Source organism: Cyanidioschyzon merolae, chromosome 9 (assembly GCF_000091205.1).
Source record: "Cyanidioschyzon merolae strain 10D DNA, chromosome 9, complete genome".
NCBI classification, from domain to species: domain Eukaryota; phylum Rhodophyta; class Bangiophyceae; order Cyanidiales; family Cyanidiaceae; genus Cyanidioschyzon; species Cyanidioschyzon merolae.
Window position 1 is genome coordinate 230856 of NC_010135.1, and position 24312 is coordinate 255167.

Consider the following 24312-nt stretch of genomic DNA (forward strand, 5'->3'; position numbering starts at 1 on the left):
TCGGATCCCGCCCTCCGAAAGATTCTGTATAACGTTTGATCCGGTTTGGAGCCTGCTCTGTTTTTCGCAACCATGACGTACCAGTGGATGTCAGACGCAAGATCGGAATCGAAGAGCATCTAGGTTGCACGTGCGCAAGGCGGCAAGGGATCGTCGGCGTCCTCTTCACACACATGACAGGTTCAGGTCGAATGGGTCTACGATCCTAACTCGCGGGTAGACTCGAAAATGCTGCTCTCTGTCTGTCTCGATCAACACCAGCCTTTACGAGATTTTGCTGTGACTGTTTCTTGATCTCGCTCTCGAACCTTTGGCTTTCATTACGCATGGCTCTTATGACATGCCGGGTCCGCTGTTAGTAGTTAAAAGATGTTGACTGCAGCAACAGTTTAGATTTCGGTGCTTCTGGTTGTTGTCGAAGCATTTGATTCACAGGCGCAAGTCGCGATCTCAGCATCGCTTGCCATGTTCATCTTCTTTGTATACAGACGTGGTACGCACTTCGTAGCGATAAAACTTGGGTATCTTCAGGTATTCCTTTTTCGCTGGCACATCACATGCTCCGAAGGCTGCACTGCAACGCTTGAACGTTTGCTTCATCTCTTGGTACATGTCCATGACGGGTACAGGGCAATGCCCTCGATATTCTCATTAGAGTCCGCGCCCGGTGCCGCACCCAGTGATTACGGGCCTGTTCCTGGCGATACCGTCGGCGAGTGCTCTGGGCGCTACACTTGCAGGTACACGCTGTCCCATTCGACAGACGATTCGTGAGACGCGATATTGCCCATGATAAAACAAGCACCGGAGAGGAAGTCCAGGATGCGGCTCAAGTCGAGAGATTTCGATCCATATACGCCTCCTTTCTGCAAAGTCGTGATGCATTCTCCACTGCAAGCGAGCGCTGTGATATCTAGGTCCGAGTCCGAGAACTTGCCACGTACAAAGAGAAGAGAGAGACGAATATCCAGGAGCGCGTTCTATGACAGGTGCCATGCTGCTTCGGAATGGTGTCTTGTCGATAGTGACGCAGACCTGAAGACATGACTTTCGAACGGAATCGATTATTTGATGTGACACGCTCAGCGAACTTTCAGCATGAGCTTGTGACGGATTCGTCGAGGGACGACATCGATCTTTCTCGTCGTCAGTCCAATGTTGTGCATAATCGCCTCTGCGGATTGCCTTTAACACAGAAGGATTGAAACTTCAAGAATGTTTGATTTAAGCACTCTGCGTCTGAGTAACAGGGAAGAGTGGAGGCTTGTACGCACAGATTGGAGAAAAATCGTTCCAGGTACGAGCCTTGTTCACGGGCATCGCGATTGATCCTGATTCCGGTGACGTAACCAGTTCCAGTGTGAAAGCGTCAAATGAGGTACTCCGAAAGCACTACCGAGCATCCTAAATCTATAAAAAAGTCTGCAAGTCCTTGGTACGAGACTGCGAACGTCGAGACAGTCCATCTAAACTAATTTCGGAGAGAATTCCAAGTTAGGAACAGAGCCATTCGTTGTGTGTTCTACATAGGTCTGATGCGCTCTCTACAGTACCTGGGTGGCCCGCTTACAAAGCAGGTGCTACTTCACCAGAGACACGTTAGCCTAGATGTTGACTTTGTGAGGACGCGGAGCTGTAATGCAACTCGGCCGGTCATGCAAGCGGGGCCTGGGAATCCACCCATTTTATCGGTAGAATGACCTCAGCATGTGCCGAGACTTTCCATCACAACTTCTGTCTGTCGCACGTTCCCGAATGCCTGTATTCATTCATTCATCCATTTTCACGGTATAACGCCCTCATCTTGGGCTAAATGTTTCCAAAGCAAACTGCGTCAGCTGCGCACTCCAGAGAGTCTGTATCCGCGTTGCATGTTGCGTTCGTGTGGAGCCGTTCGCGCCAAGCGCCCCTCTCAAGTTATTGTCATTGTTGTTATTGTTGCCACCTGACTCTGGAGACTTCGTTTGCGTGCAGCCCTCGGTTTTCCGGGATGGGGCACTCCACCATCGTGGCTGTTGCGATCGGCGCTGCTGCTTCGCGCTAGTCACTGCCTCCGCAACAAGAGCATAGACGGTGTGCCAAGATGGGTCGGAACGAAGAGCCAAGAATACCGCGCTGCGCTTATGACCACCACCGCTACCCCCAAGGCAACCATGCTCGAAAGCAGCAAGAGACTCGCGCTGCTGACGCACGGTCGCTGCAGCAGCAACGACCTGGCTTTGCCGCTACCGCCACCAACACTGTAAACGGATGCCGAGGCCCAAGTGCTCTCGGCAGCAGCACTTATTGCTAGACTCTTGAGCGTGGAAACTTTGGAATGTGCCGCATCGGGCACCTTCGATACCCAAAATCCGTTTCCATGTTGGCGCTCTGGAACTCCTTTCCTGTTCGCGCCTGTATCGACTGAAGCAGCGGCGGCGGCGGCGACAGCGGCTGGATCCATTCGTACGGTGGAGCGCATTCTCCGATACCGAAAGAGCGTCGCAAACAAGTGGATGCGGGCCACCTGGAATATCTCATCACCGCTGCGCAAGTCCAGCATGGCCGCACAGAAGCGGTTACAGCGCTCGTCGCGATAGCGACTTGTCGGTAAGCCGTCGGCCTTGATGAAGACGGCAGCCCCGCCGCCCGCTGCCTGGTTACTACCACGTACAACGAAAACACCATCATCGAAGACGGCGTTCCTGCTGCAACCGAATTCGTCTCGATACCTGGAGAGGATAAAACGTGCAATATCCACGTGGAAGGTCGAACGCGGAATCCGTCCCAAATAGTCGGGGAAGGCGTCCAAGAAGTAGTCGCAGACAGCCCCGATTCCGGCAGGCGACGCGCCAATATTCGTAACGGTGAAAGTGCATCTCCGCTGGTTCAGAAGTGGCAGCATCAAACACTTGCTGAAGACTGGTGACTGTATCCGGCGCCCGCGATGCTTCATAGAGATCATGGTGAGCCCGAGATGGATGACAAAGGGGTACGCTCCGTGTGCGCCTCTTTCGGAGCCCAGGCCAGACGTGTCCAGATACACCATTGCGGTGAAGGCGCACGGTTCACCGTCAGGAGCGAATGCAACCGTCACAATACGATTAGCGAGTGCTGCACGCGGTCTAGGCCCAAATACACCGTAACTCGGGAGTGCGTCCATGGAATTGCGTCCAACGTGCTCGATCAGGCGAACGAGCGCGCTGAGCTCACGGTTGGTCATCCATCGCCCCGGCTGGTCGTATGTGCAGGTTCGATACCCAGCTTGCAACGTTGAGTGCCAGGCTAACACCAGCGGGTCACGCAAGTACCCTAACCTTGTCCGAAATTGACGTGCGTTATCTGCGAGGACGACATCAGTGCCAAATATTTTCAGCAAGAACTGCGCAAGAACTAAAGCCGTTTTTCTCCATTCGCGCACAAGAGCAGTATGCTTCAAATCGAGAAATAGTACGGCGAGAATCGGAGATGAAGCGATCGCAAGTGTGCCTCCTAGCAGGAGCCGAAGACACCACCAGAGGAGCCAAAGCGCAGCGCGTCTTCCCTGGCAGGCCTCAACGCGCTCTGAAGATAACGATAGCATGAAACGTTCTTTGCTATCCAAGGTCTTGTTCTAGTGCATGCAGGTCAATACCAAACCGTGCACGAATTTTGTCGAGCGCGTAGTACCTGATACAGCATAGGCACGAAACACGATACATGTAGAATCTTACGTTTCTTGGAAGCGATGTAGGATGTCCACGCGCGAACTCCGTTGCCGGCGGGAATCTGGAGAATCTCCCGCATCCGCCCTGAGGCGTGCGCTGGCGTAAACGCGCCGCTCCGAATTCTTCCTGATCGATAGCTCGTTGACAAGAGCCGGAGATCCCCAATTATGACCATGATTTCATCGATTGGAGAAGCATCCATCGTTTGGGGACCTAGCTCCAAGCGCCGTTCCATGTGCTCAGCAAAATGGAAAACGTGTCGCGATCATACGGTAAATGAATACCGATGTGGAGGCGGATTCTAGTCGTTTTCGACCGGCCCATTGCTATCGACTTCAGCTTATCTTTGCATTCATCGAGTCTGAGAGGTTGCCCCACAAAGTTCGCTCGTGTTTGTTCCTCGGGCCTCGTCTTGAACACCGCACATCTCCTGGTATTGATGGTAGGGTTAAAGTCTTGGTTTACGAACTGCATGCATTCAATGACGCTTATTGATCGCACCGGTGCAAAGAGTCCTCGAACCGGTATCCTCTGTGCCACGACACTCTCGTTATTGTCCCGTCGGCAAAGCACCTCTTCTCGCGTATCTCCCCTCATGTTGTTCTCCTGCGCCGCTTGCGCTTCTCTGTTCGCTGGTCAGCGAGAGGAGGATTTTTCGTTTTTTCTTCGACAGCCCGACAAGGCTGCCTTCCAGGATCCCCGACCGACGAACCCAATCCTTTCCCCAGGATTTTTGTTTTTTCAAATGAACACCCTACTAACGCATCAGCTATAACCACGAAAAAGCATTCGATGGCTTGCATTTAGGGGCGGAACACAGCTGAGGTGAAAGACAAAACACGGCAGATGGTGCCACTGCCAGACGTACGCGAGAGGCGTCACGGTTTCACTGGACGCCACGGATCACAGCTTCGTATGATCTTTCAACTCATTTTTGTTTCACCCGAGCTGTGGTGAATAGCAGGAGATAAAAATCACGATGCCATCTACCCTGTAGATCGTAGGCGATTTGGCTATAGGATAGCTTCTTTAATGAACAGTGGAAGGAGGACTGCTTTCCTCCTTCAGGTCAGTCATACGACGGTTCGCAGATAGCTGAGGAGCACTGAAAGAAAGAAACAAATAGATGCGCTCCGCGCCAAAAAAAACCGGTACTTTCAAGGCGTGCTTGCGGTCAAAGGAAGAAAACGATCCGCTGATCGCCTTAGTGAAAGCAAAAGCGACGGTAATAGCCACCACGGGCGTCTGTATTACTCAGAAACTTATTTGTGTGATCCTGAAACCACTGGAATATGGTAGGAATAGAGTCCAATCTCATTCACGGCCATCTTCCATCGAAATCGCAAATATCGCATTCCTGGAACGTCGCGACCGGTATGAAGCAAAGTGAAGTGGGTTTGTTTTCTCACTCGATGAACCTTTATTCTGGCGATACGCTCGGAGCGTATGTGGGTACTCGCGGAGCAGGGAGCCCATTGTATGTGCGGTCGAATTCGAAGAAAACGAGGGCATCGTCTGTTCTAGCGGCGATGGATTCATTCGGAAGTCTCAGTTTCGCTCGTGGAAAAGGTGCATACCACAGCAGAGACCACGTTGTCGAATCGTTGAACAATTTTCCCATGACGTCTACTTACTTTCTTCTATTATACAACGTCGCATTTCAGCATTCCGCTTGCGTCCGAGCTTTGTCGATGCTATCAGAATAAAGTTACTTCTCATTCCTCCATACTATCCGTGATTCAAGCTCATTGAAGGAGAGTTTTCTATCGTAAAATATGTTGATCGCTCCACTAGGCGAACCGCTGAGGGTGTCACCTTACAGTGAAACCGGTGCATTTTTTCGTCTTTCTTATGCAAATCCTAGTCCCTCCGTGTAGGTCCTCACACAACGGCATCAACAATTGCTTTCATTTTAAAAAATAAGGAATGAGCATGAATGCACAATTCAGGAGATCGGAATGCAGAAAAGCCAGCGGAGCGCTGACAGAGCAGCAAATGATACTGAGAGCGCGAGTTCGAGGACTCCTTGCACTAATGAGTTCAGAAAACGCCTAGAAATGGAGGGAGGTAGCGAACCGAGACTTTAACACCGCCACTAATATCAGGACATGTGCGATGCTGACGACGATACCCGAGATGCTGAGGCGATCTAGTTTTGTGAGACAGCCTCTCAGGGTTAGAGCGTACAAGGAGAAGCGAAAACCGATAGCAAGCGGCTGGTCAAGAAACGTCGGGAGGCACCTGCGAGTGGGTAGATATACTTACTCTCTATCATTGTGAAGCGTTTTTTTGTTTCACTGACGATCTCTGCACATCATTCACCCATATAAGAATCAAATCGAACGGGTCTGCGGACACGGGCAAACACACTAAAATTCCGAGTCTCTTCCATCTGTGATGAACACCAGCATCTGCGAGGTTTTTCCTCATCAATCTCCGTTTCCCGTCTCGTATTCCTCGAGTTACGTACGCGAGTCTCTCCTGCTCTTCCAGCTCCGTGGTAAGCAGTCGAGGGGCGTTGATGGCACTGTGCAAGCCCCGATACCACAGCTTCTAGCGCTTGTCTACGCATTCTGTCCACGAGCCAAATTTGCAAGATACGCCTCGATTGCCAATTTCATCTCCTTTGTAAAGAGCATTGGTGCGTCCTTCGTGGCGGTAACGCTTTGCCATGGCCAGATGCGCCCATGTCTCCACCAGAGCTCCTCCGAGAGCGGACCTGTGAGATGTGAACGCTTGCTGCGTCGCTCAGCTCATGCCCTGGATGGCTAGAGAAGGATTCGTTCGATGTCCTTCTCCGTTTTCGTGCCTGATGCCGTACCCTACGATCACGAGCTTCTTGCACCCGATCCCTTTGGCAAGCACGCTGCCCGCTGCATGCCCATGCGCATGCTCTTCCCTTTGGTAGAGGATTTCTGGAACGCGGTGTTGCTCTTGATGATACAAGGCCTGGAAGGAAAATCCAGGCTGGAGGAATACATTCGGAAGTTTTAGATTTTTCGGCGCTCCCTCGATGCCAAAGCAGTAAGGCGCGCTCCATTGGAGGCGATTCCTGCGATGACTCACGTCCGAGTCCAAGACCTTTTCCCATGCAACAGAACGGACAGGAGCCTCTGTTAGCATGTTCCGTGAGAAGTATCATGGCGCTTCGTCGATCGCCACAAAAATGGAAAAATTCGTGTTTCGAACGGAATCAATACATTTCCATGAGAAGCCATGTGAAAGCTCCGCATGATCTTACGAAGAATTCTTCAACAGTTGATGTCGAATTTTTTTGCTCGTCAGTCCATCGGCGCGAATGAATGAATGAACCCACGAGTTGCCTTGAAATCGAACGTTTTATGAACTGGAGAATGCGTGATCCGAGTATGCTAAACGTAAGGAATGGAGCAGCGTGGTGGTTTGTGCTCTAGAGTTGGGTGAGGAAAAAATCGTTTCCTTTTTCGAGTCCTCGTTCGAGAGCCTCGTGGTCCAACTTGATTTCGGTGACGTAACGAATTCCTGCGACACAGCGTCGAAAGAGCCATCCCGAAAACACGACCGAGACTCATGATGCTGCATATGAAACCGTGCGCCCCTATTACTGCAACTTGAATCTCGAGGCCGTCCAGAAAAATTTCGAAAAAATCTCAAGTCAGGAACCGAGCAAGCACTTTAGTGCTCCATTTTCAGCTAACACAAGTGCTAAGCAGGGCGTGCCGACGCTGGAGCAGTGCGCACACCCACGGACAATGCGAGAAGCGAACGCTGTGGGCTCTTTCCAGCGCTACTGCGAGCGCACTGGGCAGTCGCTATTGCCGCACCTCACACTGTATACAAGCGACCTGGACGGACGTACACGCAACTTCCAGAAAACGTACACTTGGGGCGTTGGATGGGTGCCCGTCACCAGCGGTGTGTAGCGGCTCAAGCTGAGCCTAGTCCTGGGAACGCCAGACGCATTCGCAGCGGAGACTCTATGCGTACCGCTACCGCTCGTTTCTTCCCAGCGATGACTGATCAAGCCGCGGCACTGCGACGCCGGCTGACGAGACCCCAGCGCTCCCAACTCTGGTTCAAATGCCAAAGCGGGCTATGAACCTCATACCGGGCAGTGCCAGTCTGGTTCCTGCTGGCATTCCAAAGGCCTCCTTCTCCGCGCTAGTGTGTTCTATCTTTCCCCACGCACACTAGTCATCTCTGCTCTCCTGACCGGAACGCTCGATCGCTTGAGCGCAAGCAGCAACCAACAGCGTACCCGCTCCTTTTCAGCACGTGACAGTAGCGTTTCTGACACCAAGCGGCTATGTTCGCTCTTCCTCCAGCAACCGACAGTCCACGGGCTGTTCGGGTCAGAAGCGCGCACAGCGAGGAATCCGCTTTGCCGATGCGCTGTGGTGTTCGCGCGAGCTAACACAAGTACATAGATCGAGCTTCGATACTTGCTGCGAATGATGACAAGCTCGCTAGGACTAGGATTTTCATTTGTATATCACCCTCCGCACAGTTTATATCAATGGGTAGATGAGCGGTCCTTAGTACGAACAGACACGCTGGCAGCGACGCGTACGTCACGGTTCGACGCTGGGCAGCACTGGCGAGCCAGTAGCGTACGCAAAACGAACTCGCGAAGCGTTCACTTGCTGTACAGATCTTTGACAGCGAACGCGAACTCAGCAAGCGCTGCAACCACGCACGTGCGGAGGGAGTCCTCGGTTTTCTGGAACTCGTGGCCTCGGCGGCGAAGCGTTTGTGGCAAGCCACCGGAGCAGCCTCGAGCGATTGCTGCTGTGTGGCTTTACGATGCGCCCGGAAACGAAGTCGAAAACCTCGCTGCACTTCAGTTGGCACTAGAATGTCACGGTTCGCGGCAGTTGCGGGTCTTCTGGATACGCACTGGCGCCTCACAACTGCGACAGGGACTGCGTTGGCGTCCCGCGGCACGCCAGCGTCACAGGGAGGCAGCTGACGCCGCCCTGAGGGCATTACTGTATTCTCAACACCACCTTTGCCTCGAAGTCATCGAGAACGATACGGATAAGCGCCAGCTCTTGGACGATGGTCAATTGTACCGAACGTTGCTCTTCAAGCTACGCATGCTCGCACCCCATTACCTCTATGTATCCGCGGGATGTCGGTTGCTCGTTGAGCGCGTTTTCCCATGGGGCAGCGGTATCCAGCACTGGCAACAGGTGATCCGGCAGCATGTCCGGGAGGCTTCCTGCTCGTGTTGGGTGATCTTCCCGCATGGAAACAAGTGCATATCTTCGCATATTTTCATGCTCGGTGCCGGGCCCCTGGTGCCGGCGGCACCCAACTTGGTTCTCGAAGAGATCCAGGCCCGGGGTCAAGTGCGCATTTTCCGGGAACCCGACTGTTCTGAGAATGACCCTGCGGAGCAACCCTTCATCATGAGCGCCGACTCCAGTGAGCGGTCGCTGGTAGAGCGCCTGCGCAACTGGTTGATCCAGGTGTACCTTCCGCACGGCTACCCGCACACGGTAACGCAGGACTACCTGGCTTTCACTTTGTGGCGTCTGCTACAGAATACCGCGGCATCGGTGATGGGGGTCTTCTCCACCGAGGCCCTTCTCCTGGGTCTCGGTCTCGGGAAAAACGTGTCTGGCACCGCCCAGGCTGTGCAGTGGATCCTCAAAGACGGTTTCGGTCACGCCGGAAAGATCGCCTACGCAGCCGTTGCCGGGAAGCAGTTCGACATGGATCCACGAAGCTGGCGAATCATGAGCGACCTCCTCGAAGATCTAGCCGGCGTTCTCGAGATCATCACACCGATTTTCAGCGGTCAGTTCCTGGTCCTGGCATCTATTGCCACTACCATGAGAGCGATCGCTGCCATGACAGGAACGGCAACCCGTCATGCGATTTTCAAGAGCATGGCTTTGGCTGAAAATCAGGGTGACCTCGCTACCAAGGGGGAATCCCAGGGTGTTACCACCAAACTAATCGGGCTTGGCCTCGGTATTACCCTCAGCAAACGAATAGGCCAAGATTACACGAATCTCCTAATCGCGTATGGCATTGCAGCTGTTATTCACTTGGCTGCAAATTTCAAAGCCATGCAATGCGTCGAGTTCTCGACGCTCAACCGTCAACGAATGGCGCTTCTTCTGGACGCCTTCATGTCAGCGCGCGCGCAGACGTCTCGCCAGGCGTCCAGGCAACTGACACTCCCAACTCCACGAGAAATCTGTGCAAAGGAGCGCTTTATGATTCCACCTTGGCGGGACTACCGTCCTGAAATCGTTTTCGGAGCGAGTCTGCAAAGAGTCAAACACGCTCGACACTTTCTCCACTGCGCGGCACTGTATCGGAATGAGCGTTACATTATCTACGCTGAGCCTTCAACAAAGCATGTCTTGGTTTTCCTGCGGGACGGTGCAACCGTCAAGGACCAGCTCAAAGCTTTCATGAATGCGCAACGATACCTGCTGGATCGAGATGCCGAACGTGCGTACAACTTCACACAACGCGAATTCTCCACTTTCCTGCAGGCTACCGTCGCGAGCGGCTGGAGCACCAACGTTTCGCTGTTGAACCCCACATCGTACCGGATTCGTTACCGTGGCGACAGGCACCTCGTACGCTCCTGATCAAAGTGCGACGCGCTTTCTCTGCTATTGAAAGATGCAGTCGATAATTCCTGATGCAGCAAATGCGGCTACGGTAGCCGCTGATGAAAAAACGGTTCCAGAGTCGAATGACGTGCTTTCGCGGAAGCGCAGCACCGCTGTCTCTGGGTGCCGTTCCCCTGGTACGGCATTAGACGGGCGCTTGACCGCTGTCTCTGGGTGCAGTCTCCGCAGAAGCCCTCTGTCCGGGGTGTTGCTCGGGTTCGGCAGCCGGCTGCAGCGGTTTCAAGTCTAACACTCGTTGCGACCAGTGCGTCTGCCAGTCTTCGATACTGAGTCGCACCTCCGCCGCCAGGTGTGAGTTCGGAAGTCGCAAGATACGCTCCAAGCAGCTGGGCACCGTGCTCAGCGCTCCAGCGTAGCCGCTCACCCCAGCAGTGGCGACAATAGCGAGCACCCGCAACCAGGCTGGAACGCGCGCACGCCAACTATCCTGGAAAAAGCGTGTCGAGCCAGGACGAGCCCGCCATGGTAAACCGTAGAGCACCAGACTAGAGAGCAGTGCGCCGCCGACAAGTGCCCCTGTTCCTCGAAGAGCTGCCTGTCGTGCGCAGTCCCGAAGCACCAGCTGCTCATCCGGACGCATGCTGGACCAGTTCAGCACCAGCGACTCTGATTTTCGGCCTGTGTTAGCTTTCTGCCGTCTGGTATCAGGGGTCTCAGCTCGAGGCTGCTCAGTTGTCATTGGGGGTTTTCATCAAAAGAAGCAGCAACAGGAGCAGCGGCGACGAGCGCAGCCCCGTGCCTTGAACGCACGTGCCTGCGCTGGATGGACAAACCTCGTTTCCTCGTTGCGACGAGAGGTCGCCATACAGCACTGCATTGAACGGGAGAATATCGGGTGCGTATGCGTAGAAACATCGACTGACGACTCTGTGCGATAGTGTTCAACCCAAATCCTTTAGTGAAACGTCAACAACTGAGATTCTGCTAAATGTGCTCCATTTCCGTAAGCGACGTACGTTGCGTCGCTCGAACTCCAGCCGCAGCTAACGCTCACCATTGCTGCTACAGGCTGTGAACGAGGTGACCACTGTTGAAGCTGTCGTGGCTCACGCTTCTCTACTGCCTTTTCCTGCTGCTTTGAACAGCTTTTCCGACGGAAACTAAACAGAAACTCGGAGACTTGTTCCAGTCCGTGAACCTGTTTGCATCTGTAGCAAAGGCCTGGCGTCCTCAAGCGTGAAAGCATCCGGCGCGCTTGCCACAGTGGCGACACGTCACGCTTCAACAACGGGTATTGTAACGCTTTCCATGTGTTATTGAAGCTCCAGTCTGGCGGCTGCACACGGCCGATGCACTCCCTCCGAGTCGTATGCGAAAACGCGGCATCGAGCGATCCCTCCCCAGAGAAGAGCAACGACGCTCGGTACTACCAGGAGAGCGTGCCCACTGAATTCGATGTGCATCGGCTCTGGATGACCCTGTCCAGCGGGTTTCTACCTAACCACGAGTTGAAGACCGGACACAAATGGAGCCCAATTCGTTCCCGAATTCACTGTAGACGGCAACAGGTCTTCGCGCGGCCCGGATTTCATCGATAGCGGCTTTGTAGTCCTTGGCACCAAACACTGCTGAACTGGCTACCAGGGCGTTCGCACCCGCCTCGACAACACGCCAGGCGTTGGAGCCCTTCACGCCGCCGTCGACCTCGAGCCAGAGATCATGCTTGCCGAGGCGATCAGCCATCTTCCGTATCTCGGTGATTTTCGGCAACACCTCGTCAATAAATGCTTGCCCGCCGTACCCCGGATTTACGCTCATCACCAGCACCAGGTCCACGATAGGTAGGACGTACTCAATTGCCATTGGTGGCGTGGCCGGGTTCAGAACGACACCGGCACGACACCCGAGGCTTCGAATCATCTGCAGCGTTCGATGCAGGTGGATCGTCGACTCGCCCTCGCAATGCACGCTGATGATGTCAGCGCCTGCTTTGGCAAAGGCGGGGATGTGTTGGTCTGGATTCACGACCATCAAGTGAACGTCAAGCGGCCGCTGTGTAACCGGACGCAGCGCCTCCACGACGCCTGCGCCGATGGTTATTGGCGGTACAAAGTGCCCGTCCATAACGTCAACATGTATCCAGTCTGCACCGAAACGGTCTACGGCGCTTACCTCTTCACCGAGTCGGGCAAAGTTTGCCGACAGAGTGGAAGGTGCAACCACAACTTGCCCCGGTTTGGGCGTGGGGTACCCTTTCCACACCCATGCGCAGGGGACGACCCTTTGCTGTGCTGCTGCGCGGTTTTGGTCCCCGCCTGCACGCTACCGTCTCTTACGTCCAGACATTTGCTTGCGCTCGAGAGCACTGTGAACCAGTTACTATAAACGCGCACATGGAACGAGTTCCAAGCGCCGGTGCAGCTCGCCTTGTCGTAGACACAGATGAGCGCTGGAGCGTACAGCGCTCGGTGGTACCTAGCGGCGTCGGTGGCGGCGGTGATGAAGCGTCTGAGACAGGCGTCGATGGCCGTCCAGTGACGGGTGTCAAATTTGATCTAAAACTGGAATGAGTGTTCAAGATTCAAAGGTTGCCGTTGCGGCAGCGGTGCCAGGCTGCTCTCTCGCAGGGATACTATTTACGTAGCTACGATCAATATCCAGAGCTGCATCTAGGATGCCTCCGAACAGGCTCGCTTTGATCATATGTGGACCGTTTCGACGGGAACGCTTTCGACAGCACCACACGGACCTGGAAGGTCGTTCACCTATCTGTTGAGAAAAAGCGCATATACGGCACATGAACTGGCTGGTCCACGGACACGTCAGTGACAACTCATTTTCGCAATGCGTTGTGATATATCGAGTGAACCGTCGGAAAAACGTCTTTACCACTGAACGAGTTGAGTATACCTGACTAGCGGCGCGCGTGAAGGACACACTCGATTCCTTTTCGTTGGACGAAACGTTGACCCACAGAGCAGCAATCCCTGAGAGCGTGCTCGGTAACCGCGCGTTGTGGGGTTTCCATCGTTCCGCGCCCTCCTCGCAAGTTCCGCTTCCCATACGTTCCCTCGGAGGTACCGATTATTTTCAAGTTCGACCGTGTGCCGACTGCCCGTCGCGAGCGTCCGCGATAGCGCCTATAGCGGCGGCGCGGTCGTAGCATAGACAGAGAGAACCGACATGCCATACCAGAGAGCGCATCGACTCGAGGAATGTCACGGCTGAGTCACGGTCGAGGTTCATGATCATTCTGGGAGCCTGCAAGCTGCGCTGGCAGACCTACTGCCTGCGACAGCGCGAATCGATATCCTAGGAGTCCACTGCGACCAGGGCGACGCCCAGATGCAGCTTAACTGTCCCTAGTCCCAGAATGAATTGCTTTGTGGACGAGTAGCACAGGTTTCTTTCAAGAACGCGCCGCTGGGAGGGGCATGAAGCACGAGCCTGGCAGACTCGTTCGGCTCGCGCTACTTTCCGCCTAGACGTTAAACTTTCGGAAATACGGAAAAAATTTTCCCCTTTTAATGTTTAATGTAGACGGGGAAAGAAATCGATAGCTCGTTGCTCGTGACTCGTGAGTCTCTTTCCTTTTTTTTCTAAATAGCGCGGTTGAGACGCGCAATTCAGAGATCTGGCAGTCATGAGATATGACGCGCTTGTCGCCGTTGAAGGGAGACACGATCCAAACCTTTATGATCCAGCAGTAAAGTAAAAGTTCTATTTCCGTTGAAGTCGTAGCAAACTGCAGTTTTCAGTTGAATCGTGTTTCAACCCTCAAATAAGTGTATTCAAGTCCTTTTTCGCGGTTTATAGGAGAAGCGTTCAAAGAGCGCCCTTTTTCAAAAAAAATAAAAAAGGAAATGTTATCAAAAACCAAGTCGACGATCCTGGAGGCCAAGTGTCGCTGGCTGCCAGAAAAAACAAAAAACAGTACCGAGTCCAGAAGAAAAGAAAGAGAAGAAGGACCGAAAGGAGGGAGGTCCTACGTCGAAGGCTGCAAGAAAGACCACACTACAACGAACTGGTTATGAAAGCCTGTCTTCTTGAACAGATCAAGGTTCCGTGCAAGAAAAAGTTACGAGAGTCCATTCGAAACCGTTTTGAGCCGAACTCCATGACTATAATACAGGTGTCGTCAGGACTAATGCATTTGGCGGGGGAGATGTATCGCGAAGTGACGCACATGGAAACGGTCCAGCTTCCGAACGAGTTTTCGACGAGACCTTTATTCGTCACATGACGATTGGTACAGCGGAAGCGCGGAGGGAAAATGAACGCGTGCACGTCCTGCACGAAAAACACCTCTTTTACAGCTTCGAGGGTACTCGGTATACAGGTGACGCGGATATTTACATGTACGGGGCGATGAAGTACCTGACGAACCTGAAGAACCATGTGACGATGAACCTCGAACGTTTCATGATACGCGCCGTGTTTGCGCTGTACCCGGGAATCTCACGCAAGGGGATATGGGCGATTATCAATGGCGCCACGAACGATCGCAGGCATGAAGATGAGGTCGAATTTGTCGAGAAGAAGGCGTCAAACGAGAGCACGAATGAAGCTTCTGTAATCCGTGCGGCTATGCAAGAGCACGGCGCAGTCATGGGGCTACCGAATCCAACAGAAAAGATGTCAGAGTTAAAAAAAGATAAGGAAAGGTACTATCGCCTCATCCTGCGCTATTTTGTGTTTCTGAATCGTGAACTCGAACGCAAGGCGGAGATGAAGCTGAGTGAAGAGACAAATGAAGAGTGGGAGAGACGGAAGGCTTTCCTAATGGGGAAGCAGTTAAACGTGGTTCCGTTGTGCAACATCAAGTAGTATTTTGTGAGTATCGATTCAGGCGTCCTTTACGGCATCATGAAGGAGATCAGTCCGGGGTTCAATGTTAGCAGGGAGGACTTCATCGGTGAAAACCGGGAGACGTACTGGAAGAGTATCTTCGATTTCAAACGTCTCAAAGTCAGCAAACAAAAGTTATTCACTGGGATGATCGAAACCGATGGCGTAGCCATGTGTGCACACTATCGGCGGTTGAAGAAAGAGTGTCCAGTTCCACCCTCGGCTGCACCCGTGACGAAGGATGAAGAAAACAAAGAAGAGGATCCTGCGATGCAGGAGGTGGAGGATAACGACTTTGTCGTTGACATTACGAAGGATGAAGATGAGAAGACGGCGGATCCTGCGACGCAGGAGGTGCAGGATAACGGCTTTATCATTGGCGCGGCGAAGCATGAAGAAAACAAAGAAGAGGATCCTGCGACTCAGGAGGTAGAGAATAACGACCTTGTTGTTGACATTACGAAGGATGAAGATGAGAAGACGGCGGATCCTGCGACGCAGGAGGTGCAGGATAACGGCTTTATCATTGGCGCGGCGAAGCATGAAGAAAACAAAGAAGAGGATCCTGCGACTCAGGAGGTAGAGAATAACGACCTTGTTGTTGACATTACGAAGGATGAAGATGAGAAGACGGCGGATCCTGCGACGCAGGAGGTGCAGGATAACGGCTTTATCATTGGCGCGGCGAAGCATGAAGAAAACAAAGAAGAGGATCCTGCGACTCAGGAGGTAGAGAATAACGACCTTGTTGTTGACATTACGAAGGATGAAGATGAGAAGACGGCGGATCCTGCGACGCAGGAGGTGCAGGATAACGGCTTTATCATTGGCGCGGCGAAGCATGAAGAAAACAAAGAAGAGGATCCTGCGACTCAGGAGGTAGAGAATAACGACCTTGTTGTTGACATTACGAAGGATGAAGATGAGAAGACGGCGGATCCTGTGATGCAGGAGGTGCAAGATAACGACCTTGTCGTTGACGCGACGAAGCATGAAGAAAACAAAGAAGAGGATCCTGCGACTCAGGAGGTAGAGAATAACGACCTTGTTGTTGACATTACGAAGGATGAAGATGAGAAGACGGCGGATCCTGTGATGCAGGAGGTGCAAGATAACGACCTTGTCGTTGACGCGACGAAGCATTAAGAAAACAAGAAGGCGGATCCTGCGATGCAGAATGTGCAGGATAACGACTTTGTCGTTGGCGCGGACCCTGGGAATACGAATATCATAACCATCGCTGTACCCAAGCGTGCGGAAGATGGTACTGAAGGTAATTTACGTCAGAAAGACATGCGTCTTTTGAGATTCTCGAGGGCAAGATATTACCGAGAATCCGGTATAATGAATGCGAGGAAGAAAATCGAGACTTGGAATTCAGGAATGAAAGAGCGCCTGGAAGCTTTGAGCGAGGTGACGAGCCGCGGAGCGGATTATGAAGCTTTTCGGAGATTCATGGAAGTTCGTGTTGCCCATTGGGATGCGCTGTGGAAGGAGTATACAAAGCCCAGTTGGGCTCGTCTGCGAATGAATCTGTACGGTGTGAAGCAGCGGGCGTTTGCGAATTTTTTCAATCAGTTGAGCGCCCTGAAGGAGGATGAAAGTCAGAGGCTCGTAGTAGCATACGGAGCAGGGCGATGGAAGACCCAAAAAGGGACTACGCCAGCTCCAACGACAAGAACGTATAAGGAGTGCGCACGGCGTTTTGCCTCGATACCTATAGACGAGTTTCAAACATCGTATACACACCATGAACTGAGGTGCACACTCCAGAGGGCCGAGATGGAAAAGTGCCAGACGAACCCTGAGGATATGAAAAAGTACGGACCGCTGACGGAAGAGCAAATGGAAAGGAGGACGAAAGTTCGAAGATTATTTGTATTAGTAAGTACAACCGATGACGGCAAGAAACGCATGGAATTCGTGAACCGTGACTTTAACGCCGTTATCAATCTAAGGAGATGTGCGGTGCTGGAGAAAAGATCTCCAGATTCGACAAGAGGGAACTTTGTTGGACAACCTATCCAAGTCGAACTATATGAGAAAAAGTTGGAAGCAGTAGTGAGTGGCTGGTCCATAGAGACGGGGAGGCGTCTGTACGTCAGTTGGAGACTTCTTGTCAAGGGCGGGTTTCTCGCCACTACTGTACACTGCTGTCGTTCGACTTAGAACGGCGGTGGTGGCTTGTCCATTAGCACGCGTCAACGCAGACTTAGGTGCCCGACGCTTCTTGGATACGCGCGCCGCCTGTAATGAACTGAGGAAACACCAGCAGCACTGGCGTCATGCTTGAACGCGGTACGCTAGAAGCGGCGAAGACTGAAACGCCCGCCTCTCAAGCGGTTGTTTCGGATCACTCGGAAATAGATCGCGTCCGCGTAACGGTAACAAGCCGGGATCGACCGGGTATCACCGCAGCTATTACAGCTGTGGTGGCGCGATGCTCCTGTGAGATCCTCTCCGTGCGTCAAGTATGCGTGCGTCGACGTCTAACCTTGATGTTTGAGCTTCTAGTGAAGAACGCGTTTCCACAACAGTCTATCTTTCGTGAGCTTCTATTAGTCAGCAAGCGTATCGGAGTGTCCGTCGATTTCTCGCTACAGCCGTCAACAGAAATATCTTCCGCTGAGGCTTGCATGCTGCAGCACGCGTCAGAGCAGTACGTCATTACCGCTATCGCGGCGGACTCGATTACTCCGGCGTTTCTCGCTGATCTTGGGCAGAAATTGCAAGAACGGAACTTTGTTCTCGAGTCGGTGAACAAGTTGAGCCAGCATCGCCTCGGCTGCATTGAACTGGTGGTTTCATCCCCGGCGTCCTCGTCGTCCAGCGACATTCAACAGTTTCGCTCGGAGATGTTTGTGCTTGGGCGCAAGTACGCGACCGATGTCGCCGTGCAAAAAGAGAGTCTCATCCGCAAAAGCAAACGCCTCGTGGTCATGGATATGGATAGCACGCTGATCCAACAGGAAGTGATTGATGAGCTCGCTCGCTATGCAGGCAAATTCGAGGCGGTGCAGGAAATCACGCACCGAGCCATGTGCGGGGAACTCGACTTTAGAACAAGTCTGTACAAGCGCGTGGAATGCTTGAAGGGAACGCCCGCCACCGTCTTTCAAAAGGTGATCGATCATCTGGTGTACACGCCTGGTGCGCATTTCCTGGCACATTCCTTGAAACGACTCGGGTACAAACTGGCAGTCATTTCCGGGGGCTTCGCTCCGATTGCCCAGCACGTGCGACAGACGCTCGGACTTGATTATGCGTACGCGAACCAGCTGGAAGTTGGTCCGGACGGGTGTTTTACGGGCCGAACGGTGGGCCCCATTGTCGACGGCCAACGCAAGGCAGACCTCTTGATGGCCATCGCCCAACAGGAGCAGATCGACCTCGAGCAGACAATCTGCATTGGTGATGGAGCCAACGATTTGCCAATGTTATCGATGGCGGGTCTCGGCATCGCCTTCAATGCAAAGCCTGCTGTCCAGGAGCGGGCAGCTTTTCGTCTCAATCGCCAAAGCCTCGACTCTGTCCTCTATTTTCTCGGTATTCCAGAATCTGAGCAGATTCAGTTACGAGAGCACAACGATGCATCGTAGAGGCATCGGTACGTATTGGAAGAGACGCCGCACATCCTCCAAACGTGATTCGTTCCGGGGATCAGCGATTGCATTTGCGGCACGTGCTGCACGCGAAGACGATCTACGCTTCGCTCCCGCACCACGAACTGTTCGCTGAATGCGAGGGCACCGGCCTGCACCCGCCAAGGTTGTATATGTGTGTGCGCTGTTGAGCAATACCCGGACGCGCGCAACGCCGCTACGGCATATGGTACGATGCCGAAGCGCATGCCCAGAGGCAACGAAGTTGCCGACATGCGGCTCACGCTACGTCTGCGCGTATCCTCGGGGCGCTACTGAAGCGGATGCGATGCTGCTGGGCCCTCATTGTACTGATGAGTATCGTCGACCAGATTTGGGGACGAGGTGCATGCCTGGTTCCGAATACACCTAGCGACACGTGGATGCATTTATCGCCAGGTGTCCGCCAAGTGTTCCATGTACAGCAGCAGGGCGGCAACGCAACGCGCAAGCGCTTGGGCAGCTCGCGGGAGAGCCACGAGCACGTGACTCGGTCCGGCAAGAGCCTCTGCGGAACAGCGCGCTATCTGAAGAAGCTGGCACTACGGGAATGCTCCTGGGATCACGGAATGCGGGCATGTGCATGTTGTAGCTTCTTTTGCAGCAGGCACCTGTCTCGCGATCGAGGCGCATCACAAGCGCACTAGAAATTGGAACAGCAGTGCAAGGTGATTGTCGCGATACCACGCTATTTATCTAGCATTGCACAGTGTTGCGATGGGCGCGTTTTGTGCTTCCTGCCCCGCACTGGCATGTGCAGTTACTAAAATCAGCATGCTTTGCAGATGACTAGGGAGCCGTTTGTGCACGCTAACGCCTCGCCAGAACGACCACAATAACGAGGCGACAACGCTGCAGCAGACGTCGTCAATACCACGACCACCACCACCACAGCACAGACGTGGGAAACCGGCGAACTGGTGGCATGCACGATATAGTGTCCATTGTCCAAGAGCGTGTTACGGAGCGCTGACGGTGTGTCGTATCTTGGCAGGAAACGCACGAATACTGATCTACACTGCCATCCTGTTCTGCGGAACGAGCTGCAGTTGGCGCCCGCACTTTTCGGACATGTACCAACGCCAGAAATTCCAAAGACGTCACGCTTCGGGTTCATAAGTGACCTGCTTTCAAGAAGCTAGTACGTTCGCCTACTTTACGCAGACGTTCGGCAACGCCACCTCTTAGAGCAGGCCGCGCGTACAATTCACATCACCCGACGGCTTGCTCCTATTGTCAGTCGTGTTCAAGGCCCATTCGCTTCTCCATGGCGAGGTGTACATCCAACACGCGCTCATCCAAGCTTTCCAGCCGACCAGCGCGTGCGTGAAACTCGCCAGGCTGGAGTGTTTCGATTGCACCGCTTAGTACCTCCCAGCCCAGGCACGAGGAGCGCATGGTCACTGGACGATAGACTTCTCGCATGATGTGCTCCTCGAACAGCAGCCTCAGCGGCAAGTGTGTTCCGTATACTTGAGCGAGCCAACGCACGCGTTCCTCGCGGTAACGGGTGCGGTCGCGTTCCTCCAGCACTTGCACGGGGTGGCGCTCGCGACTGATCGAATCCACGGTTTCGTACGGATTCGACCGAAAACGGTCTCGAGGAAAGTTTCGCTGCAAGTCCAGATCGTAAAAGTCGTTTTTGCTGCCGCTCATAACCACAGAGTCTGAGTGCGTTGCGTCCGCAAAACGTCCAAGGTCGCTCACTGCTCTACGCTGCGCGCTGCTTTCGGCGGTTCAGCTGCGCCGACGGTGCACAGCGCGCCTCGCTTGGCGGCGATGTCGAGCGGGAAAACATAGTACGCCGCTGCGTCCTCATATTGCCGTCGTTATTCATGGTGCACGCTCGCTGAAAATCTACCGGTGATTATCGGGTGTGCTATGGGTATCAAAATGTGGGGAATGCATCCTGGATCGGTTTGTGTTCCGCGCTGGTCCTAGCATGTGCGATGCACGACTCGAATACACACACAGGTATGCATGTGGTATTGTCATCGTCGGTGCAGCATTTCAGAGGGCGAATGTGACGATTTCGGTTGAAGCAACGTGGGCAGGGCGTCTGCGGCAACTTTTCTGGATTCGGATCTACAGCTGTCGGATGGTCCATATGGCGGGGCGCCCTTGGCGATGCAAAGAAAGCGGGTATCGTTGGAGTGCGTTTCAGAAGTTCACTCAAAAGGAAGCTCTCTGACGCATGACACATCAATCTGAGAGAACTGCGTCCATACATAGCGCGATGCACGTTCCATATTCAGGGATACGTCTCATTCATAGAGTGCGGGATCGACACATGTAGCCAGAATCATGTTTATAAGCGATGCTCGGCAGGCAGCGACGAAGCATGCGCGCACAGCACCTCAGCAGATCCTCCCGTATTCGATGCACATGGGACGATTTTCCCATTTTTACAGTATAACATGGATCAATCTAACTAGCATCTTCTGTGGACGCCATTCTTTTCGGTAAAAAAGAGAAGCTTGCACCATACTGCTCCAGAAGCTTCCACGTTCCACGACTCGTATAAGTGGCGTCGGTGCAATGCGTGCGCTGGTGCGCATCGCCGCTTCCACTGGATGCGTCCACAGCAGTTGAGGCATGCGGGCACAATAGCTCATGAGGCGGTGCATGGAGACAATTTGCGTGCTTTGAGAGCGTTCTGGTCAGTTCAGTGCCAGCAACTTGCAGACACAATGCAGGTCTCACGGGACGGTTCACGAACCATCGCGTGATCCCAAATCACTTTGCACGTGCAGGTAAAGCGCCTTCGTTTCGAAATATCGCTTTAGAACTCTTTCCCGCTAGAAGAGGAAGCCAGCCAACAAAATCCACGGCAGACTCTCACTTCGCTGAACCGTTACCAAGCCACACACTAGTCGCCGAAAACACGCTTTTTCCCGCTCGGCTATGGCTAGTCGTGGAAACTGAAGCAAAAAAACACAGAAAACGCAAGGGCATGGCCAGTTCACTCAGACGGTTCCGTCAAACAGCGCCAGCGCTCAAGTGCTTTTTCCCACGACTCACTTGCGCCCAGAGACGAAGAATTGGAGCACGACGTAGCTGCACAGACGGTAGAATGCGATCATTGCGATGAGTATGCCCGAGTTCATCCAGATATTCTTGAACTTGACGTCATAGAATTCAAGTACCTGTGCGCCATTCAACTGAATCGTATCCCCGACAACGTTCTCTGAGAAGCCCGTTTGAGAGCCGAAATTATTTGCCATGAAACTTCCAAACCCGTAGGTGTGTAATGAGATGTAACCAATCCAGCGGACCCACCAGCCGATCTTATTGAAAGTCGCGAAAAACCCACAGGTCAACATATAGGCACCGTAGACAGCAGCTCCCAGCGCGATTGCCAGGATCGCGATCGGCACGAGGATGCTGATGAGCATCATGAGCGCCTCTGCAACCGCAAGCGCTAGGAATAAATTCCAGATGAAGAAGAAGAAACGGCCGGCTGTTGGCGTGAGTCCCACCATCCAGTATACGATGGACGAGTTCACGAGCGAGATGAGGAAAACCGCAGGAATGGAGACGAGGGTGTTTGCGATCATCCAAGAATCCACGCTATAGAGGCCGTTTCCGCGCTCGCGCAAGAACACAAGGCGCTCTTCGATGAACATCACGACGGTGCTGACAGACATGAAAGTCAGAAAAGCCGCAACGAAAAACAAGACGCTCACGATATCTCGAAGCTGGCTTTTGCCCAGCCGCAGGTACACGAGGCCAACGAATATAGACAGAGCCACATACATCGCCATACGCAGCAGGACGGCAGCGGGGTTACGTCGGTAGTTGAGGGCGTTCCGGCGGGTAAGCACTTGCACCTGATGCCAGCGAGGCACTGGCTTCACCTCAATACTCTGGCTCTGCTGCTCAGTCTGCGTCGTTGCGCGCAGTTTCTCAAGTTCCGCATCGAGAACCTTCTTCTCTTCCGACTGTGTCCACGCGTTGCTAATCTTTTCCACTTGCTCCTCGCTCGCAAAGTCTGAATTGATACAGTCCAAGAAAAAGTCGGCTGGATTCTCAAGGTTTGGAAGTGGATACCCAATTTTCTCGAAATACTTCACAGCATGGCTGGTTGGCCCAAAGTATACAGTGCGCCCTCGAGAAAGGAGCATGAGCTTATCGCTCAGTGCCAGAACTCGGGCAGCCGGCTGGTGGATCGTGGCAACAATGGTTACGCCCATGGCAGCGAGGTTCCGAATCGAGACCATGAGATGAAAGGCGGCGGCTGAATCGAGGCCAGAGGTCGGTTCATCGAGAAAAAGGATGCTGGGCAGGCGAAGAATCTCTACACCGATTGACAGGCGCCGCTTTTGGCCACCAGAGATACCTCGGAAAAAAGGCGAGCCCACCAACGTATTCTGCGCATCCTCTAAACCGAGTGTACGCAGCATCTGGTCAACGCGGTCTTCGAGTTCAGACTTGGACACACTTGGACCCAGCTGCAAGGTTGCTGCGTAACGAAGCGATTCGCGAACTGTCAGTGAACCATACAGTGCATCTTCCTGCTCGACAAAGGCGTGAATCTGACGCCAGTTGGTTTGCTCACGGGGTATGTCGTTGACATAAACCGGAGTCTGGAGGCCAACCTGGTGCTCTATTCTGTCAGACAATGCAGATAAAAGGGTAGTTTTTCCGCTTCCACTCGGTCCCATGACGAAAAGCACTTCGCCGGGGCGCACCACACCGCCAACGTTGTTAAGCAGTACCTTTTTGGTTGGCGAAGCCGACTCTATATCCGTTTTGGACACCTTCTTGCCAATCTTGAGAGGGACCTCGAAGTAAACGTCCCGCCACCAGAGTATAGCACGTTCGTCTTCAGGAAGCTTGTCTCCATGTTGACCGAGAAATACGGGAAGTCTGGTGATGTACTGCGAAGTCCCTGTACCGTGGCTGGACAGGGAAGCGAGACGCGCTTCGATATCATCTCGCTCCGAGATTTCCCGCCCCCTTTCGATGCCTTTGTTTTGATCTAAGAGTGTCATACGAAGATTAATAGTATCCACGACGATTTAACTTTCGTAGAAGGAACGTATGTGTTGTGCACAGTATTGGACACGGAATCAAAACACAGTAAAAAAATCAGATTTGAGAACCGGGGGTGCTATGTGATAGTGTGAGACACCGGGGCGCGCGCGGAGGTACTGTGAGACTCCGGGGTGCGCGCGGTGGAGTCAAGCGTCGCGCGCGATCCGCCGCCGTCGATCCGCCGCCGTCGATCCGCCTCCATCGATCCGCCTCCATCGATCCGCCTCCTCCGGCGCGTCTCGTGAGGCACCGAACAAAACAAACTAGTCACAAACTATTTATTAAAGAACAACTATCTTAAACACCCACACACCACGCCTGCCTAAGAGGTCTAGCTTTTTCCGGAGAAGCTCTGAAAGTGGGTTAACGCGGGGTGTCTAAGCGACGGGGAAGGAAGCCGACGACACGGACCTTGACCGCAACGAACGAAGGCGCGGAAGCAGTAGCACCAGAAAATATTGACGAGCATTCTGAGCAGTCATCCGCCCCTCCCGAAACAACGCTGCAGGTTCGGGCGCAAATACT

At 53.3% G+C, this 24312-nt stretch overlaps 6 protein-coding genes across 6 annotated transcripts, besides 3 other annotated features; 2 read left to right on the forward strand and 4 right to left on the reverse strand.

Annotated features, from left to right (window-relative positions):
• Window positions 1-2044: 2044 nt before the first annotated feature.
• Window positions 2045-3562, reverse strand: CYME_CMI080C (hypothetical protein; the record flags this gene model as incomplete). Its single annotated transcript, XM_005536207.1, has 1 exon — window positions 2045-3562. One exon carries the CDS (start codon window positions 3560-3562, stop codon window positions 2045-2047), a length of 1518 nt encoding a protein of 505 aa, XP_005536264.1.
• Window positions 3563-6664: 3102 nt separating this feature from the next.
• Window positions 6665-8010: a sequence feature (possible transcribed region).
• Window positions 8011-8116: 106 nt separating this feature from the next.
• CYME_CMI082C (hypothetical protein, conserved) lies at window positions 8117-10276 on the forward strand (the record flags this gene model as incomplete). The annotated part of the gene is made up of 1 exon (XM_005536208.1): window positions 8117-10276. The coding sequence occupies one exon, from the start codon at window positions 8117-8119 to the stop codon at window positions 10274-10276; it is 2160 nt and encodes a 719-aa protein (XP_005536265.1).
• Window positions 8165-11014: a sequence feature (possible transcribed region).
• A 744-nt stretch (window positions 11015-11758) lies between these two features.
• On the reverse strand, window positions 11759-12385 carry CYME_CMI084C (ribulose-5-phosphate-3-epimerase precursor; the record flags this gene model as incomplete). Its single annotated transcript, XM_005536209.1, has 1 exon — window positions 11759-12385. One exon carries the CDS (start codon window positions 12383-12385, stop codon window positions 11759-11761), a length of 627 nt encoding a protein of 208 aa, XP_005536266.1.
• Window positions 12386-13889: 1504 nt separating this feature from the next.
• Window positions 13890-17301: a sequence feature (repetitive element).
• A 93-nt stretch (window positions 17302-17394) lies between these two features.
• On the forward strand, window positions 17395-18708 carry CYME_CMI086C (phosphoserine phosphatase; the record flags this gene model as incomplete). The annotated part of the gene is made up of 1 exon (XM_005536210.1): window positions 17395-18708. The coding sequence occupies one exon, from the start codon at window positions 17395-17397 to the stop codon at window positions 18706-18708; it is 1314 nt and encodes a 437-aa protein (XP_005536267.1).
• Window positions 18709-19986: 1278 nt separating this feature from the next.
• CYME_CMI087C (hypothetical protein) lies at window positions 19987-20406 on the reverse strand (the record flags this gene model as incomplete). The annotated part of the gene is made up of 1 exon (XM_005536211.1): window positions 19987-20406. The coding sequence occupies one exon, from the start codon at window positions 20404-20406 to the stop codon at window positions 19987-19989; it is 420 nt and encodes a 139-aa protein (XP_005536268.1).
• Window positions 20407-21767: 1361 nt separating this feature from the next.
• Window positions 21768-23744, reverse strand: CYME_CMI088C (ATP-binding cassette, sub-family G; the record flags this gene model as incomplete). Its single annotated transcript, XM_005536212.1, has 1 exon — window positions 21768-23744. One exon carries the CDS (start codon window positions 23742-23744, stop codon window positions 21768-21770), a length of 1977 nt encoding a protein of 658 aa, XP_005536269.1.
• Between the last annotated feature and the right edge of the window lie 568 nt (window positions 23745-24312).